At 39.6% G+C, this 20,183-nt stretch overlaps 1 protein-coding gene across 2 annotated transcripts in view; it reads right to left on the bottom strand.

Annotated features, from left to right (window-relative positions):
* Positions 1-19,809, bottom strand: part of adgrd1 (adhesion G protein-coupled receptor D1) — a 34,952-nt gene extending 15,143 nt beyond the window's left edge. Inside the window, exons 1-14 of one of the 2 annotated variants that reach the window (XM_055050911.1) lie at positions 19,451-19,809; positions 19,337-19,373; positions 18,895-19,011; positions 17,729-17,827; positions 17,307-17,429; positions 16,741-16,917; positions 13,963-14,220; positions 12,747-12,814; positions 10,517-10,666; positions 10,350-10,400; positions 9,208-9,331; positions 8,944-9,051; positions 7,624-7,699; positions 5,994-6,135 (exon numbers count right to left, since the gene is read on the bottom strand). In XM_055050911.1, the coding sequence (XP_054906886.1) occupies positions 5,994-6,135; positions 7,624-7,699; positions 8,944-9,051; positions 9,208-9,331; positions 10,350-10,400; positions 10,517-10,666; positions 12,747-12,814; positions 13,963-14,220; positions 16,741-16,917; positions 17,307-17,429; positions 17,729-17,827; positions 18,895-19,011; positions 19,337-19,373; positions 19,451-19,504 (1,584 nt within the window). In that variant the 5' untranslated portion in view covers positions 19,505-19,809. The remainder of the gene's footprint in view (positions 1-5,993; positions 6,136-7,623; positions 7,700-8,943; positions 9,052-9,207; positions 9,332-10,349; positions 10,401-10,516; positions 10,667-12,746; positions 12,815-13,962; positions 14,221-16,740; positions 16,918-17,306; positions 17,430-17,728; positions 17,828-18,894; positions 19,012-19,336; positions 19,374-19,450) is intronic. The other variant, XM_055050912.1, reaches the window with a different exon arrangement.
* Between the last annotated feature and the right edge of the window lie 374 nt (positions 19,810-20,183).

Below are 20,183 nucleotides of genomic sequence, written 5' to 3' on the forward strand. Positions count from 1 at the left end.
AAACTGGGGACAATTAAACAAGTCCAGGAGTAATTCATACAGGGTGGGTGGTGCGTATTCACAAAAAAAAAAACCAAAAAACAAAACAGCTATTGCTGCAGAGACAGCTAAAAAAAAACCTAAAGTCATGAGTGGTGGTCTGGATACATCAGTTTGTGAGTTTAATTCCCACATGTTTCTTTCTTTTAACTGTGGACTCTTTTCCAGAAATAATATGCTAAAATGTTGGTAGTTTAAGACCTTCAGCATCAAGTTCAGTAATAAAAAATGTACTTTTTTTATGTGGGGTAAATAAGGTAAATACCTTAGTGTCTCCAGCTTAAAAGATCATTATGTACAGTGCATTAGTATATTAAATGTGGCGACATTAAACAAAGAAAAAATGTTAATAAATTCCTCATACTGCCATTAAAGTTGTCCAATAACAGCAGGAACAGTCTTTAATGACGGTCCCTCATTCGTCATCCTGTCAGTCTCCACAAATAACCTTCTTCCCTGACCTGGAAAGAAAAAGAAGTTCAGAACTGGCCTACTTCCCAAAATGAATTTCCTAGATGACTCCACTACACAAGTATATATTTTGAATTTCAAAGCAGCTTTGAACAAATGGATCAAACTACCTTTACAGCTATTCGAGAGCAACTTGAGTTCTCTTTGACTGGACATGTGATAAAGCAAAAGAAAACTTGTTTGGGGTGGACATTACTAATTCCATCTTTTTTTTGTGGCAATGATGTCCCCAGAGTAATTCTGTCCTGGGTGGAGATTATTTTGTGCGAGACGTTTTGTCTCAAACCTTTTAAGGAAATGAAATGTTGCATCCACAAACTTACTAGAGCTGGACAAAGACACGTTTCGAATTTTTATCATAACAGTAGTAAATTACGTCTTCCTCGGAAAACCTAACGTCTTAGGCTGTAAATTTTTTTTCAGAAACAACATTTGTGACATTTGAGTTATGATATGTATATTAAAAAAACAGGGTGTTGAGAAAGGGACTATCATGAAAGTCTCTAAATACTTCTGGCAAGAGAGGAATGGCAATGACCAGAGCTCCATCTGCGATTGATCAGTGTGTTGGCTCACACGGCTTGTGTTTCTCTGTGGGTGTTGGTGTATGGAAGGGCGTGGGTGGCTGAGGGAGAGGGAGGCGGAGGAGAGTATTTTGCCCACAAGGTTTAAGTTTAGGCGTGTTCTGGAAGCTATAAAAAGACTGACAAAGAAAGGCGCGAGCATTATTTTGACTGAGAGAGCTGATACCAGCAGCTTGAGTACAAAAGATAACTATGGGTATCAGATAGGCTAAGCAATTTTTCGGCACTAATTTCAGTAAACAGTTCTTTTTAACCTCCTAGATTTCAAGGAAGCAGATGTCTTTATCGACACAGAGCGTTGCATTTTCCTGTTCTGCAGCTAGATTTGTGGTAGCCCCCTGCCAAATCTCTTTCACAAAGCTTGTCATATTGTGAATGTCATAATTGGTGAAGCATGATGTTCCAGGTAAGCGCGCGACATCAGCACACAAAGTTCTCTCTGTGTGTTGTTAAAACACTTTTTATTGCAACATGTTTTTGAACATCCTGCAAAGATTAACTGAAAAGCAATAAAAAAAAATCTGTTTGAAGGGGAAAAATAAATAATAAATGGTGGAACGATCCTCTTGCATAAGTGTGTACATCTCTTGATGCAGCATCTTTTGATTCAATTTAACATTGTGCTGACTGAGCTGACTTAAGACACGTCGAGGCAACTGTTACTAAACAAAGGAAGATGTAGCTACCCTTATCAAAATCTGTTCATCAAATCATCTTTCATTTCATCGTACACTGTAGTACGATAAGCCTTTCAGCGTTTGTACACAACACCAGCGATATCAGGAGGGAAGAAGAGGACCAAACAGTGCTGCATGTCCCTGTACGAGTCTGTTAACGTTTACCTACAGCCTCCAATGCCTCACAATCCTTCATTCTGTTCTCTATTCAAGGTTTCCCAAACGGAACCACAACCACAAATGGCAGGAATAAATCAGCGACGGTGACAGACTCCAATCAGCGCCACAGATTAATGCAGTGAGAAAAGCATGTGGGAATCCAGCAGTCTTGCTAACTCCTTGTCAGTATGTTGAATCTGCTCCGCGCCATATTAGAGGCAACGGTAACTTAACTCCAACCGAGTTGGCTGCTGATTTGCTCTGCTGAGCTGTTCTTTGAATCAAAAGCGCATTAATCAAGAGAGCAGAGTCGATCCGCCATCAACCATATGGCTTTGACCTCAGCTTGACTGAGCACCTGCCATGATGCAGAGTTATTTACAGGTTGCCGATCCCATCAATCTCGATTCTGGTTTTTTTCTCCTTCTATCAAAGCAAGTGTCAGATAAAAGACACAGAGGCCTGGGCTGTTTATACTGCAGACGGCACACAAGACCTGTAGCTATGGCAGCATGGAAAGACTAATAAAGGAGTTTGCACGTTTCTGCTTCAGACCGCCGCAATGTTTAAATAGACTTGTTGAGTACTCCTCTACAGAAGCACGTTGGATAAAATACAAAACGTAGCTGGAGAAATTGTGTCATGTCAGGACAAATTTGATGTTAAGCTAGCTAGTGTAAACCATAAAGACTCAATCGTCTGTAGAAAAGCATAGTTTATGATGTATATGTGTGATATTCAATTGTCTGGAGGCACATTTTCCAGAGTGGGGCTATTCTGTTGAATGGCAGAAGCACAATTATACTTGCGAGAAATAAGTTTTTATCATTTTACATTGGTTTTACTCCTAAAGACACATTTTTTAAATATTTTAATATAAAAACAGAATCTTATTGGTGTAGATCTGGACACTTGCATCCTCTATGTAAGACAACACTTCTGCCGGGCAATTCTGTCACGATTAACTTTCAGTTTCATGGTCGGCATACAGTTTTTAGATCTGGACTGCAGCACATAGATCTTTGAAGTTATGCTTTTATAAGTCTTACAGTTGAAATATAGAGTTGTCCTGATGGAAAAAAACCTTCCAGGCTCTCAGGAAAAGCTATCATCTTGATGACAGAAGCTCTCTCTTTTAAATTCCAACATATGTCTGAGGAAAACCTTTACAGGTCAGCGAGGCCGTGGATACCGATGTATCATCTCTGCTGACAGGTTTTGCAACTTCATCCTTGGTACGCTTTAGATGAAGACTGATTGTGTTTACTTAAAGAATTCTGAAATGCAGAGTGATCCAACCAAAGAGCATGTGTCCACAGTACACCTATTTATACAAAATGAGCTCATGCTCTAAGAAGTCGGATGTATTTTTGCACAGAGTTCTGAGATACATGGCAGTCCACCGTGTCACACAGCTCCAGCGTACATTTCTGGATACAGAGGCAGATTGTGTGCAGTGAGTGCATCGTTCACAGTGCTGTGAAAAGTATTTGTTCTCCTGCGACTGTCTTCCGCTCTTGTTTTGTCCTATTTGTTTGTTTCTGATAATCAACACCTGTTAAATCACGAACTGCAGTCACAGAAGCGGTACGTGTCTAAAGCTCTCCAAAAGGAACACATCACGGATCAATCTAAATAAACTGAAAAACAGATGAAAAACAAATCCAGTGCAATCTATAAGTTTTGAATGGGTTACAACACCAGTTTTGAAGCTTTTTGGGACTCCAGTAAAGCATTAATGAGAGCCATATCTGTGTCTGCATTTGCGTCTGTTTTTCATCTGGTGGCAGAAAATGTTCCCTGTGTGGATGGTAATGAAACGATACAGACGTTCATTAGCCACAAAATATGAAACTGTGATGAACCTAAGAGTGGCTAACCAAACAAGATTATTCAAATATTGCACTGGTGACTCATCCAGGAGATCAGAAAAAAGAAACACGAAACATCTAACGCAGGGCAATTATCACTTGTCTCAGTTAAAACTGATGTTCGTGATTCTTGGATTACAAAAATAAACTGGGTGAAAAAAAACGGCATCCATTGGAGAATCCCAAGGCGACGACCCCTGCTGACCAAAATGAACACAAAAGTCATCCAGGCTTCAATTTGACAATAAATTAATTTATTAATTAATTAATCTGAAAACCTTTGAGAAAATATTTTTAGACTGACTAATAAAAAAGAGGACATTTTGTGAAACATTTCAGAAAAATAGTGCAACGGTCAAACATGGAGTGGGTAGGATGGCGATCTGAGGCTGGTTTGTTTCTTCTGGACCCAGACGACTTGCCATAATAATGAGAACAACAGATTCTGCTCTCTGCTAGCATATTCTGAAGGACAAAGTCTGGGCACCAGGTGGTGATCTTAGGCCTACAGTTGGACTGACGCTGATCTGAAGCACGCTAACATGTTCATCACTGAATGGTTAAAAACACTGAGTGTCTTGAAATGGTCTCGCCACTTCACAGCAGAAGATGTTCAAAGTTACTTTCTTATACGTCAGCAATATTTCTATAAGAGTATCCACGATCACTGTTGCTGGTTTTCAAATCAATGGCTATAAAAATCACTCTTTGTTGTCGGTTCATTTGACGTTTTCTGCCCAGAAAACCTGAAAAAAATCCAAGTAGACAGAGCCATAATGACTGTGTCTGTGAAACGATCAAAAGAACAGATTGAAAATGTATGTATTTATATATTTGTTGGATGAGTCAAACATTCAAACCTTCCTGGAAACTTGAACTGTGCGATTGTCCCGTACTGTACAGACTGTACTGTCTAAGATTCCTCCCAGCCTCCAAGCCAGGAAGGTGATAAACATCCTCTAACAGCCAGAAAACATAAAAGCTCCAAAAATAGTCTCTCTTTGACTAAGTCTGACCACAGCTATGAGCAGCAAACCAGTTATAGCATACTAGCTCATTTTTTTGGACATAATCCTGGCCACAAGGGTTGTACGCGTAATCACGACTAAACCTCTAGAACGTCTCTACTTGGATGAATGATCTCAGCTTAGATCAGGTCGAAATGAGCTGGCACTGAACGTTTCAATCAGCGTGGACACTGAAGAGACATTCCACAAAGCAGATTTATATCCAACGAAAATGGAAACGCCTTAACTGGAATGACAGCTGAACTGGTGAGCGTCGCTCACACCCCTGTGGTGTCTGCTAAAACAAACAGAGGAATCACTGGAACAGGAGTCAGGCCAAATAATTACAGCATCAATATTTATTTCACCAAGGGGGGGAAAGGCAAGCAAAGCAACATTAGTACAGTTTTATGACACAGCATGAACTTCTTTCCCGCTTTTATGAGAGAGGAAAGGAGGGTATTGGTAATGTACTTCAATAGAAACTGAGTAATTCTTGTGGGACATTTAAATGAGTTACAACATCACAACGGTGGGGGCTTTGCCCAACCGGGTTTGATAACTCCTTTATCAATTTCATCGCTTGGCTGGCCTGTGCTTATGAGCACACATCATTAGGGCAAAAAGCAAGGCCTGAGAATTTCTAAAACCAAAAGAGAGCACGCCACCACGGGAGACGGAGTTAATACAACACACGTTTTCTTTTTAAAGAATATAGAAATTATGTGTTTCAATAACATTTGCTACGCTGAACTGGCATGACGTCCTTCCAAAAGACCTGAAAAAAATTGTATTCGTAAAAGAGAGGCATTGTTGCTTCAAAGCGCCACAAGCTTGCAGCTCAAAATATCTATAATCAGTTTGCTTTCTGGATGCCACATGCTCTGCGAGGAGAAAAAAATATATATAATTCAAGCAGGCTGAGAAAAACCAAAATAGGGTCCTGCTTCCACGAGCCTCATCCAGTTGTGGACACTCATCTTCTTACATAAGAGAGTGCCATAAGTAGAGCTGATAGACTTCATGTGAGCGCATCCAACTGCTGTTGCAATAAGCAAACCATGAAGCGTCTGATAAGATGTGTCTCTTGACCGACGGCGTTGCTCATTTGGAAGAAACGTGACTGAGTGCGAAGTAGATGAGTCGAACAAGAAGAGTCTGGGAACTTAACTGGGTTATTCTTACCAGAACGTGGGTGAGGACAATTTTGATGAGCGGTGCTCCAGAATGGTTGACCAACAATGGCGGTAAAGGCTCCACTTTCAGAGAAATCAGGCAGCTTGCTATCTGGATCTTGTGATCCTTGTAGTCAGCTGCTTCGGTAATCCTGGAGAAAAAACAAAAAACAATTCAGTAAAAATAAGGATCGATTTCAACACTTGACAGCTCAACACTGAAGAGCGTTTTGCATTTTAAGCTCGCATACTAAAAGTTGGCTACTGACACATGAGTGTCACACACAAGTCTGGAGAAACAGCGCAGTAGCACTGAGATGGGATTTTGGCCATCTGTCTTTTTAATGAATTAAACTGACAGCCACCAGTTTTTCCAGCATCATCTGATATGTGACATTATGATCATACAAGCATCAAGATAGATGGAACATTTCTATCCACATAAAAGTCCCATAGGTCACAAACATCTGGAAATGGGCAGCGATATGGTGCCATAAAGTATTTATACCCTTGGACTTTTATTTATTTGTTTTTTCACCTCGTCTGACTTTACAGCTATAAATTCTTTGTATTTTATTGAGATTTTGGGGAGGTTGACTATAACTAATCAAGTGTTATGAAAAATATTTACATAATTTAAAAAAAATGTACTATTAAAAGTATGAAAAGTATCAGTATTTGTATAGCAGCTTTGTGTAGCTAGAGCCTGAAGGTTTTTCCCAATCTTCCTGCCAAAATAGATCAAATTCAGTTGACCTGAATGGAGAGCATGTATGAGGAAACATTTGTAAGTGTCACCGCAGTTTAGGTTTATACTTTGATTTGGCTATTCGGTAATTTTTTATGTGCACCAATCTTAGCCATTCTGTATGCCGCTTTCGTGCTGGAAGGTGAATCTCTGCAAAGTCTTCTTCCACCTTACTTTGTCCAGTATTTTAGCACCGTTCATTTTCCCAAACAACTCTGTATTGCTGAAGTAAAAACATCTCGATACCATAATGCTGCCACAGAGGTGGTACATTCAAGGTGATGTGCAAGACTCTAACCGTTTCTTGAGTAAGTTGGGTACAAGATTTTGTAGAGGTATCAGAGAAAAGAGGTTTGTTTTAAAAAAGAAAAAGGAAATCGTGTGTAAGTTTTCTTCCACTTCACAATTAAAACGATCAAACTTACAACAGTACATCTGCCCCCAAAATCTCAAAACGTTAGTGGCTTATAAATACTTCTGCAAGTCACTGTCACATCGATTTTACTGAAGATTAAAGTCGCCTGATTGCTGTGTTTATGTTCATCAAGTGGGTTATAACGGCAAGAGCGGATGTCTCGAGACAATCCAGTGATGTGACAATGACTGAGAGAGTAAGTGGGTGGCTGGGGGGTTCAGATATGGCGTGTTAATAGCAGGGTGTATCAGTCAGTGGAAGCTGAGTGGTAAGATGAGAGATAGGCAAAGAGTACAGATAAGCTCCTGGCTCCAGGCTTCAGCTGCTCTGAGGTTCAGGAAGTTTGAGGCCCTTGGACACGATTTCCCACACAGTTAGCACAAAGAGAGGGGCTTGGTTCAGCTTTCTTTCAAATAGCTTGAACTCAAAAAACAATACCCACAAGCTGGAGCACAAAAGGTCAGCCCTTCCTCTTACCTTGTCCTGACTGGGCTGATTTCTTTGTAGTACTTGTGCATGTTGTGGTAGAAGAGGCCAACAATGGTGGTTTGAGCTGAAGACAAGAAGCAGACACACGGAGGCGTAGTCAGAGGAGAAACAGGAATGTACGACAGGAACGCTAAAATGCTCACAAAGAAGGGAAGTTAATTAACGGCACATTGCCACCGCACACCGGCACCAGCCGGCTAATGGGAGAGGAGTATAGTCTCACAAGGGTGAAAGGGAGAATGCCACATGGTTACGGGGAATACTTATGAAATATTTTCACGACTTCAGTGGCAGACCAGGAGGTCCGGTGTCCCTCCCCTGACCTTTCCCTCAGCTCGTTTCCACCTCCATACAACGAGATAAAAAGTGAAATCGGAGGAAATTCCTAATGACCCTGTTCCTCTGTTCAAAGCTTGAAGCTCGCTGAGAATGACAACAAGGCCTCGAGTATGTCAACCGAACGTGCATGAAAAGTTCATAGAAATATAATAATAGAAATATTATTCTAACCGAATGCCTCGCAGCAATCTTCACAGAGGACCTCGTCTTGGTCAGTTTCCTTGTTCGGTTCTCCAAAAGAAAAGAATGAACAAAGAAAACACCGTCTGAACACTCCAACGCGTTGCATTCTCTGTGCTCTATTAGGATATAAAAGCTGCCCTTTGAGCATTTTACGCTGCCAGGTATTCAGGCCTATGACTTAATTTGGCCCCGGCTCTCGTGTGTCAAGCCATAATGTTCATTCCTCTTCGATACGAGTTTGTAAATGAATTATTTAAGCTGTTTATTTTTTGTGTTTGTGTGCCAGAACACGGCATGGAGGAACACAGATGGAGCCGGGGGAATCCGACCTCTACGCAAAGTCGAACAAACAACGCTTTAATGCCCAGTGTAATTACTCCTCTCCCTCAGTCCACTGCAGGGGCCCGTTCTTTTTAATGACGGAGTGAGGTGGAAAAAAAAGAGGAACGACTTTTATTTGTTCTGTTTTAAATGAAAGGGTAACTACCTACAGTAAAATCATAGGTGGGTTTCTGCAGGGCATTATAAATCCATACTAAGGCTTTCACCCTAACCCCATGTTAGACCGCATGCATTTAGCAGTCTTACATCTCAGCTTATTGTAACAAGAACTTCCTGGATTGATATATTTGTATTGCAAATTCAATGTTTAATGGTCCATTTCAAATGGTAGAGTCCACCTCCCCAACTGGAAACAATTTGAATAATAATTGTAATAAATTGTAATTGTAATAATAACGCAACATGTTCATTAAAACATGAACAGGTTGTATTATTTACACTTACTGTGCATTGCAAATGCCTCCCCAGGCACGGAGATGTAATTCCTCCCCTGTGTGGGAAAGCGGTAATGTGGCAGATTGAAGTTCTCTGGCAGCTTCATCAGGGAGTAATCTGTGAGGGGTATGCAGGGATCAGAGTTTAGAAAAAAAAAGACTGAGAATGATAAACTCAGAAGCAAACAATAAAACCGATGCGATTTGTAAAGAGAAAAGTTTGGGGAGTGAAAGTTTGTCCATATAGCAGAGAGAGAGCAAACATCTTTCTGACCTGCAACCAAAGACGTTCCGCCCAGGGAAAAGGGAGAGCCAGAGCTGAACTCCAGCTTGGTTACCACTTGTCCCATCACAATGTCCACTGTCTCAATCAAGCTGCTGACCACCGGGTCGGCCTGCTGACGGACGATCATCACAGGACAAGGTCAAATTTTGCTGCCTTTCGATGTGTTGCTTCAGTTTATCAGATTTATGTGCATTTCTTCTATACATTAAGATGAATTTCAAAGGCAATTTTGTATTTTGTAGTTCACGTTAAAGGCATGTCAACTTTACAGAGAAGCAATCTCATCTGAATCTAACGTGCAAATAATTAATTTAAAAGGAAACAAGTGTCACAAAAAGTAGTGATATTTGATAAATATGAAGTAAAAGGAAAATGATGCATGATTTTGATCATTTCAAACGACTAAGAATTGGACTCCCACCTTGGTCAATACTTCGTAGAACCACCTTCTACTTCAGCCACAGCTGCAAGTTTTTGGTACATATCTCAGCTTTACATATTTACACTGAGAAAAAAAGAATACAGCTCCAACTTCAATAAGTTGCTTCAATTGGTTACAACTAGTTCAATTAAGTTTACCCAAGTTTATTTATTAAATTTGGTCAACTTGAGAGTTTAATAAACATGATGAACTGACTGGACTTAATTGAATTACTTGTTGCAAACTGATGCAATTTATTTAAATTGGATCAATTATTCTCTTTTCTGAGTGTAGAGACTGAAATGTTTGTCTAATCTAAGTAACTTTAGCACAGACAATGTGATTTGCTAATATATTTCCACAGATTCTCACTTGAATTTTTTGCATATCAGAGCAGTGAGATTTGACCAGGACAACTGTTGATCAAAGGAAGCATCATATTTCCTTCAAATATGTTGCTTTAGTGACACTTCTATTTCTGGCAGTGCTGTGAAATAACTTCCTTTGAGGCATTCTGTTTAAGCGAAAGCACCATTAATGTCTTTTACTGTCAGAGTTTCAAGTGCCTCTCATGCCAAAAATATGCAGCGTTAAAAACTCTGAGTCAATGACCCGCTTTTGTGCCTCAGCTCTAAGCAACACTCAGATTGCTTCTGCTATAGTTTGTCATGCTTGGACCTTTCGACAACAACAGAGTGGCCTCATTTACCTCTGGCAATCCTGGAGAAGTCAGAACTTCCTCCACACTTTTGAGAAAAGCCTGGAAGGAAGAGAGCGGACATCATCATCTGCACACGGGTGGCCTCCGTGTCTGCGTGTGATCTTATTTTGAAAGCGTAGTGATATGTTTTTTTCTTTCGTGCTGTGTTCCAGGACCTGTGTGAGGTTGTTGGCATCGTTGTGAGGAATTGTCCGGTTGGGCAGCGCGCTGAGGAAGTCCAGCACGGGCTTGGTGCTCGGCCCCTGGGAGCTCTGGACCTTCTCCTGGTGTCCGCTGATCACGGGAGGACTCCCTTCAAAAGCTCTCTGGGGAGACAGCGCAAAAATCATTTGGAGAAGTTTATGAATAAACACGGAGCTCCAACGTACACAGAACGTGAAGTGATTGATTTCAGGGGAATACTCTAAGTAAATGTATCGCTGTTTCTCTATACAGTGTGTTAGAAGAAGCTGTTCTCATGTGCTGCGTTTTGAGTTTCTGAGTATGTTTTCTACCCCCAAATCTGTTATAAACAGGTCTCTTCACATGTGTTCTCAATATCTTTCTTTTTATCTGTTGACAAAATGAAAACAGTGTCTCGGTGAGTAATGAATTGTTTGTGCATTTTGAAGCAAAAGGCCCCCATTTCCCACTTCTGTGATGACTTTATTTTGGTGATTTTTTCCCCCCTCCCCTTACCTTTTCTTTGTAGCTGCTGCACTTCCTCTTAAAACTCAGAAAATGTTGATGTTAAGCTGTATGAAGACGTTAGAACTTATCTTATTGAGTCCAGAGTCAGAGTCATTTTGTACTTTTGCAGTTTTTGGTTGTTTCACCTGATGATGACAACCGATGACTAAAAGGTGATTTTTCACTATCTCCTCATAGATTTATTTTGTTTGACCAAAATAAATATTTTCCACCAGCTGGAGGTCATTCAGAGTCGATTTGGTTTGATTAGAGGTCATAATTTGTCAAATGTTATAATTGCTGCTGGCAAAACGAGAGAGATATTAAACATTAGAAAAAAAAACATCTAGAAATAATGTTTCTATGATTTGTACCTACAATTGATCTAAATACTTGGCTAGCAGCAGAAATAAACAACATACAAAACTTGTCAGGCAAGTTTACTGGCATTTGGTACAGATGTGTGGAAACATAAAATAAAATGTGCCAAATCCTCTCTTGGATTCTTTCAGAGGCAAACTCTCTTCTTCATGTCTGACCAAATGGAGATAAACATGAAGAGGAGGTGCCAGGTTGAGAACAAGTTAATGAAATCAATCAATCAGTCAATCTTCCAATTCAACAAGCCAAAGGAGTCAGTAGCAGAATAGGGTGTTCAGCATTGGTAAAGATGACGTCCAATCTTATCTTTGGTGCTCAATTCACAAATGCATCTTCCTTACAACTGCGGCCAAAAGAATTGGCTTTTTTATCATATGGGATTTTATCTGGAAAAAAGCTTTGTTACAACAAATGAATTCTATGTTTAATTACCAATGGATCGTTTTCTGTTTCCGTGGAGTTTAAGCACACCTTAAAACACTGGCTCTTAAACTACTGGGCTGAACACATATTCTCCTTGCCACCATGCGCAGTAGCAGGATGATAATGGGGGTAAATAACTCTCCAGAGCTTTAGAGAACTGAAGCAAAGTGTGTCATTGTGGGGGGTCACCAAAGGTTCATCTACAAGCCAACCGCCTGCTTGGGAGTGATTGCAGGAAAAGCCTTATCTGCACTGCGGTCACAAACACAAAACTCCACTGGGACCTCAACTCGCAGCATGTTTTGATCAGATTACATTTACACCGAGCTTTTTGATAATTACCAAACCAAGTAACATGAATAGTGGAGGACTTATGGGTCCTGATCTCCTTCAAATGCCATGAAAACCTGATTGGATTACAAACCACGCTAAACTGATTTAAAGGATGTTTTAAATAAAGAACTGCTGGATTCAACCAGGAAACATGAAAAAATGATCTGTCGTAGGTACTATAAATAGAGCAATGATCCAAAATACATGGCCAAATCAGTACAGAAATGGTTCACCAAGCACAAAATCTACCTTTTGGACCTCCCATTCTCCTGACATATAGAAAACCTGAGTTCAATAAAGGAAATAATCCAGGAATCTGGATGATGTAGAGACTGTTCAAAGAGGAACAGTCACATGTTATTAAATGACTAAGCGTCATAGCACTGGGACAGTAAGGTCAAGTAATGACAGCAGGAGTACCACTGATTCTGTCACTGTGGCTTTGTGAAGGTTATTCATTATTAACATAGAATTTTCCCCCACATGAATTAAATGTTGATTTTCTTCAGTGTGGCAATGTGTTGGTGTTAGTTGGGGTCAGAATTGGGAAAGGGGTAGAGACTCTTCCACGACACTTACACCTGTTGCTGCAGTAGTAGAGACATCCAAAGCATTTCCGTGCGTCGTCGCAGAAACCCCATCCTCGCCTAAAAAGAAAAAGGAAAAGGCTCTTTTCAAGTACAAAATACTCACCAGACCGTTGACCTGCATATCTGGTTGTCTTTTCCCATATTCGTTCCTTTTTTGATATTTCGTTATTTTTGGTGCGTTGGGAACCTAACCAGATCTGGCTGTCGTTCTGTAGCTGGATTTTATCAGCATAAAGCTTACTTTTTGATTGCACTCGGCAGTCGTGAAAGAACAAATGCCAGATCCTTGCAACCTCTATTAGACGTGAATGATCAAACACACATGTTGCCACTATAGAGGCTGCACAGGATTTAGATCAATTTTTTTTTAAAGTCTTCACACTCACTTAATGAAGCCAGCTCTTACAAGCTTCTATAAAATGACCATGTTTGGGTGCGCTTTAGAGATGCGAGTCTGAATCATTTCTGCTCTTCTTTGATTGAAAGAAAAAGTTAATACAGTAGGTGAGTCGCTGAGAGCTAAAAATAGATATTGTTTGCAAGAACAGCCAGTCTATTTGGTGTCCAGAAATGGGCTGTGAATTATATCACTTATGGAATTATCATCAGAGAAGAGGAGAAAGCTCAGAGCATTTTTTAAATGCTTCATGCATCACAGCACGGCAGTAATAATACGCAGCGACCAATCACCCTGAGGAATTAATGTGAAACACAAATGAATTAGATTCAGCCAACCGCGCATGTCGTATTGCGCTGAGAATTTCTAAGGCGGCGCTAGGATTTTCTAATTTGGATTAACACTCGACGGAAAGTTGTTATTTTTAAAAATCGCCTCCATCTCCATTTATGGCCCTCCGCTGACCAGAGGAGGTAAACAGAACAGAAACATTCAGGAGTGTGGAAGTTAACTCCTTGCATGTTGTAACTTGTCACATTGAATTAAAACGATCTGCCTCCTGTGACTCAACATGCCTCTACACTTGGTTAGATACTTAAAAGGCAGAACTATTTCAGCTGCGCTCTTAAATTGTGCGAGAGCCGAGGGGCGTGTGCCTGTACACGGTTTTCATTGTTGTTGTCCGTCACTGAGATTTAACGTTGACCCCTGTTTGCTCAGCGTCAAAAGGGAGGAAGCATTTTAATTGGCAAAGACTGCATGTGCTAGAAAGACAGGAAATACTTTCCAAGAGAGCACATTGTCCTACCTACAGCTGCTCTGTAATAGAGTTTGATCTGACGGGGAGAAAGGGCCCTTTCCCACATGGCAAATTCATCGAAAGCCCGCGTTACGTAACGACGATGCGCCTTGTTGTTCTCGGTTTTGAGGAAAACATCAGAACCGAAGTCCGCAGAACTCTCTGAGGCAGAGCCGGTGGGATCACCGTCACACAAAGTCCCATTGATGAAAACCTTTAGACCGTCCCTCTTGGTCCAGGTGAACAGAACATGCGTCCAATATGGACCTAAAATAGAAAAAATTGGGGGGATACTATTTACTGAAAAATTACAATTAAACAGCATTCAATGAATGCTTGCATAGAAAAAAAAAAAACTTTTTCGGGTTGATCTACTTTTTCAAAAGGAAGACTATATATCTTTATTGAATTGTTTATGGTGTGATGGAAAACTAACATCAGCATTGAGTTTAGTTTGTAGGGAGTTTACAAACCAAACTATTGAGACGGTCGGCATCAAGGGACAGCAATAATATTTAATCACAGGTTGCAAAAAATGCCAAGTCTTGTTATTTTTCAAAACTGAATACCTATGTAAAAATAATTTTAGTGATCAGTCAAAACATTTCTTTAAAAAACACTGATGTAAAACAAATTATTTACAGAAAGTAGTTATTTTTTTTTCCTATCAGTTCAATTGACCGTACTGTTCTCACATGTAAGGGAGAAGATGTAATGGTGCCTCCTCCATAATGCTCTCAAAAGTCAGGTTTCCCAGAAAAAAATACATAAAGATGGCCTCCTGAAGTTGATGTGCTGAAAGGTTAAATGTCAAGATTCAACAAGTTAAACTATTCTTGAAGGAAATGTTTTAGCTAAATGACTCATTTGAAAGACATGAATACTTCAATGTGCATGTTGTGTATTGAAAGGAGTCTTCTGTCATGCTATGGACTCAATTAGCAAATTGCCTACAAAATATCATTATTTTATATATTTGTTGTGAATCATAGAAACAATGTACTAATGCTACAACGCCTTTTTTCTATACAAACCCCAAAATAAATGCATTTCAGTCCTGCGTTCTCAACACTGGTCCACCTTAAATGATACATTTCAGCATTAATTATTCATAGAGTGAATAGAGACTAACAATTCCAATGTAATGATTGATCAGCTGGTAGTCCCAGGTTCTCCGTCTGCCTTTACAAAATTTGATTTAATCTAAAACTATTAGCGTGGTTACTTCCAAAAAGTTATCAGCAGCCCTATTTTCTTTGTGGTGTCTATTTTAATAGGTACAGAGCTAAAGCTGAACATTAAAAATTGAAGTGGGCATTTTCATAATACACTGGATTGTTTTTTTTTGACAAAATGCTTAGGAAAAAATATTAGTATACACTCTTTACTGAGTTCAGTCAACATGTTTTTCTTGTTGATGAAACATCTGCGACTGAAATCGTTTACGCAGTTCATCAACATATGTGTCTTAATATTTCCCAAAACATTTGCTATTACAAAGTGAAAGGAAGTAAATGAACAACAAGAAGGTCCCACAGGACAATACATTCACTGTGTGAAAACACATCTGCCTGGAGACCACAATACATTTGCTTTTTGCTTACAATATAAACCATATGTGCCAAGACCTCCACCACTTCTCAACTCATTCACAATTCCCTCTGAGTACCGCTCTATTTTCAGTTTTAATTAAGAAAGTCGCTCACATAATGCCCAGGGGTTCATTAAATCACCCTTTTAATGTTTTCCTGGCACTTGTGAAGTGGAAGAGGGACAGCTGACAGATTAGGACATTCTGTGCTATAGGTCTGGCATGACACCCTGTGAAAATCAGGCAGCTTTTGATGTTCTGGAACAGCAAATTCAAACCCAGATTGAGTTATGATGCCTCTTCACGAAACGCCCAGCAGCCAGAGCAAAACATTTATGATCGAGGCGCAAAATTTAATATAAATACAGTTTTTAAATCTGTCCTAACAAGATCGCATGTGAACCTTTTCCCTGGTAACTGCAGCTAAGATGTTCTGTTGATTGACAACACATCGCAGGTCTAACCCTCCTATTACCATCAAGTTAGCATGGATGGAAAATGCCAGGAGTCCCTCACAGCCATAAAATCAGAGTTAATTCTAGTCGCCTGAATAGAAGTTTGATTATAAGGGAGGTAAAAAGCTCAGCTATATTTCTGCTCCAACTCAAAAATGATCTCAGGCCAAAGTCTTGTGGCAATAATACCTGATACCAAGTTTATGCTGTATGTTTACTCTTAATATAACTCACGTAAACACATCAGCCTTGGAGCTTTTTCAACGCACACAATGAATATGACTGACCCAACATTTTCAAAGGAATTCAAATCAAACCTTACGCTGCTAGGACTTAGTCAATCTTGAATACTCTATTGACAAAATAATCTGATTGATTCAAATGATGAAAAACAAATAATTCTCTACAGCAAATTAAAACTTTTAACATGTCAAGTTCTATTGCATTTTTCACACATCAGAATCAGATCTATGTCCACCAGTCATAATCATCAGGCATAATTTCATTTTACACAGGAAATGGCTGCATATTGAATAAGATACACCTTTTTTTTTTTTTTTGCTACAACAAATAGACTTGCCATGTCAACAGTGAGAGCATATGGTGTCAGTTAAAACCATGGGAACAACAACTCTGTGTAGTTAAAGATTTGATCAAATGAAACATAATTCATATGGATGTGTACAAATCATTTTCTCAATTAGTCTTATGTTATAAAAGGGGTAGTTGTTTTTGCAGTACCTGAAGTGGGAATTTCCGCTTTCCATCTGTGTTTGTCGTCTCGCGTATGAAGCTCCACACGTCCCTTGTGAGAGTCTGCAAAGACTGTGAAGCTATTGGAGATAACTTTCGCTCCTGATGCCACAGCAAAGTTGGAGTCTGGCTTTTGGTTTTGCCAAAAAAAGGAGAAGGTCACTCCTAGAAAAGGATTGTTTTAATAGATTAGAAATTAATCCAAAACCCTACAATAGTGTATATATAACACATACAGCTATATTAGGCTCAAAACGACAGATTCCCTTTTTTATACTTTAAAGTATACTTTTTATACTTTAACATGAAGACTAAACTTTTTCAGTTTTGGTTCTTTTAGGATTACCAAAATTGTTATTATTTGTTAAAACTATTGGAGACAATGTTTTTATTGCTTTTCTGAAAACATACTTTTCCATCCTCACGGTAAAATTGTTTTACTTGAAGGTGTTTTGGGCATCTTTTCACATGCTTTTCACTACAGTTTGCTAGAATTTTGGCCCATTCCTCCAGGCACAAATGAAAGAGTGACGTATGAAATGTACTGCACCTACCATCCAGAGCACAGAGATTAAGATCACTGACGCAGGAGTTCTGGTAGTTTCCAAAGTAAAGAAAGAGGCCTCCGTTATCACAGTCCAGAAAGATACCCTTATTGTGTACTCCTTCAACAATGTCTGTAGCAAAACATAAATTACAGAAACACATTTGCTTCATGGTGTAAAATTGTGAGATTAGCAAAAACTTTGATGTGCATATTACGGTTTTCTCTGTTTTTCTGTGTACTTTTAATTTAACCAACATGAATGACTTCTAACTAACACCTACTGACAAAGTTACAGGATATATAACATACAGTTAAGCTATGATCTTGTGCTGCAAGGACAAACAAGCAAAGAACCAAACGGTGTGCACTGACTTGCTGCAGTGTGTGATGCACAAATGACTGTGTGAGGGGAAAGTGATGGATTCTCACCTACTATTGCGGAAATGTTAGTGTAGGCAGAGTCATTGGTATACACATAGGAAGAGTTATGGGAAGAAGGGAGCACAGTGTGGTTGTGGATTCTGACAGCTGGACAAAAAGAGAAGACAAAAACCATAATTTCCACCAAGGGAACAGTGACAGAAGAACAACAGAAGGGACGTGCCGCACAGGTATGAAACAGAGAGATGCTGGTGAAGGTGAACACAGAGCGATGCCACACAACATGCTCGTATCCATACCCGATCCCTCTTAAACATTTATGGCATTTCACCCAGTGCAACTGGGTGGCAAACCTAAAGTCGTGGAGTGGCTTGGAAAAGTATTCACACCCTTGAGGCATTTCAAATTTGGTCACATGACATCTATAAACCTCAATGTTTTTATTGGTCTGAAGCAATACTCTAAACTTAAATATTGTGTTTTCATGAGATGCAAGGAGAAAATCATCAGTCAGTGTGTGATTAATCAATATAATGTGTTTCACTTAGCGAATTGAGTTGCTGAAATAAATTAACTTCTCAATCCTGCCCAGCTTTATTAAATATGATCGCATCAGGGTGGTATTAGAAGTAAATCTTTTAGAGGTTGCAGAAGACTTGAGACTAAGCAGCTTTCCATACAAATCTAAACATAGTCTTACAATATTTCAGATAAAAGTATTACTTTTCTTATTCGAGTGGTTCAGTCAAAGGTCAGACCTAAATCTAATTAGCAGCAAGTAATAAAAGTTCACATTTCTCTTTAAGATGATATCCATTCGACCTGATTGACCTTGAGCAATTTTGTGAAGGATTAAAGGCAAACATTTCAGATAATAGGTGTGCAAAGTTCATACAGACACACCCCGAAAGACCTATCGCAATAACTGCAGGGTGCTGCAGGGACTGAATACAAATGTTCACAATTTTATTTCTATAAAGTAACTAAAAACATAATCATACGCAACTTCTTGGCGGTCTATCACATCAAATCCCAGGGCATGAAATTTCTGCTGTAAAATGATAGAATGTGACAAAGTTTGAGGGGCGTGAATACTTTCTGCAAGACACTCAATTTGATTGAACAGGTCGGATAACCATGGCAGGAGTGCGAATAGTGAACAAAAAGGACTTTCTGGACTTAAACTTAAACGCGGCGGCCATGTATGCTCGTACTTATTCCGCTGTCGCTGACATAACGCGGACTGCTTCCAATCTGGTCCAGCAGCTCGTGAATTCCATCCACCGCATCAAGAGGCCAATAATGTGCAGCCGTGGCCAACACCTGCAGGCCTGGACAAGAAGATCACAGGTAAACAAGTGTCCCTAAAGGACATTGCTCAGAGTTTATTATTACGCCAGCGTCCAGTTTTGGACGTTGGTGGGATAAAGAGATTGATGATGATGAATAAAAACAGCTGCAAAAGCTGTTTATGTGGCAGACCATTCTGATTAACGAGACATAAACAAATAACATCCCTCCATAGAAACAGACACTGGAGCACATTGTTTCCTCAAGTTATTGTATATATCCCAACCAGGATGTGGTCATCTGATATGTTGATCTGATAGCAAACAAAGGTGTAGCACAATGTGCATATGGAAAACTTGCCATTACCTGCATGATTCTCATTTGGCGCCACCTGAGCACAGACCTGCAAAAGATAAATCTGATGTTTAATAAAGTCTGACGTGCAGAAAATGAGCTGAGTGCTTGAAGTAGTTATCTTACCTTAAAGCATAAGACAAAGGCAGTAAGAAGTTGAATATGCAAACAGAATTCCATTGCTCTTGAGAACTGTACAATGTTATCTTTCTGAAACAACCTAATTCCCTTCAAAAAGACAACTCCAAGAGCAGTTAGTCATTGTCCCAGGATGAGGATGAAACAGTCCATGTGTCCAATCCTATAGATGCTACAATAAAAGTTCTAACTGTAATTGTTTTTTTAAAGGCCTAGATAAGATAACTTGAGGGGGAAAAAAAGAACCTCACTTCACAAATTATTGTGTCATAATCGCAAGTTCTAAAGTTAAAGTCCCACGCAGAAAGTTACAATCCGTCATCCACGCGCTCAGCCGCTTCTTTAAGTTTCTGCGCCTTGCATCTGGAAACAGCGAGGTGTAGTGGAGCTCAGCGGGAGCGCACTGGCTGGCCGGACTCTGCGTGGGAATTGCAAAATGTGACGTCACTGTTGGACCCTACGAGAAGGGGCGTTCGGGTGGTGCGTAAATGGAGGGATTTGTGCGTAATTGAAGATCGCGTGGCAAATGACGGAGTGTCGGTCCAAATTTTAGACACACGAGTAATTTGCATACAAAAAAAAAAAAAACAAACAAAAAACAAAACAAAAAAAAAACCAACAAAAAAAAAAAAAACGTTTTGGATTTATTTTCTGTGTGAGTACAACAAAATAGTATTTTTGCAGCCTCTCCATAAAAAGGATTAAATTAAAGCTTAACAAA

This window comes from Poeciliopsis prolifica, unplaced genomic scaffold (assembly GCF_027474105.1).
Source record: "Poeciliopsis prolifica strain line A6 unplaced genomic scaffold, Auburn_PproV2 SCAFFOLD031, whole genome shotgun sequence".
Classification (NCBI taxonomy): Eukaryota; Metazoa; Chordata; class Actinopteri; order Cyprinodontiformes; family Poeciliidae; genus Poeciliopsis; species Poeciliopsis prolifica.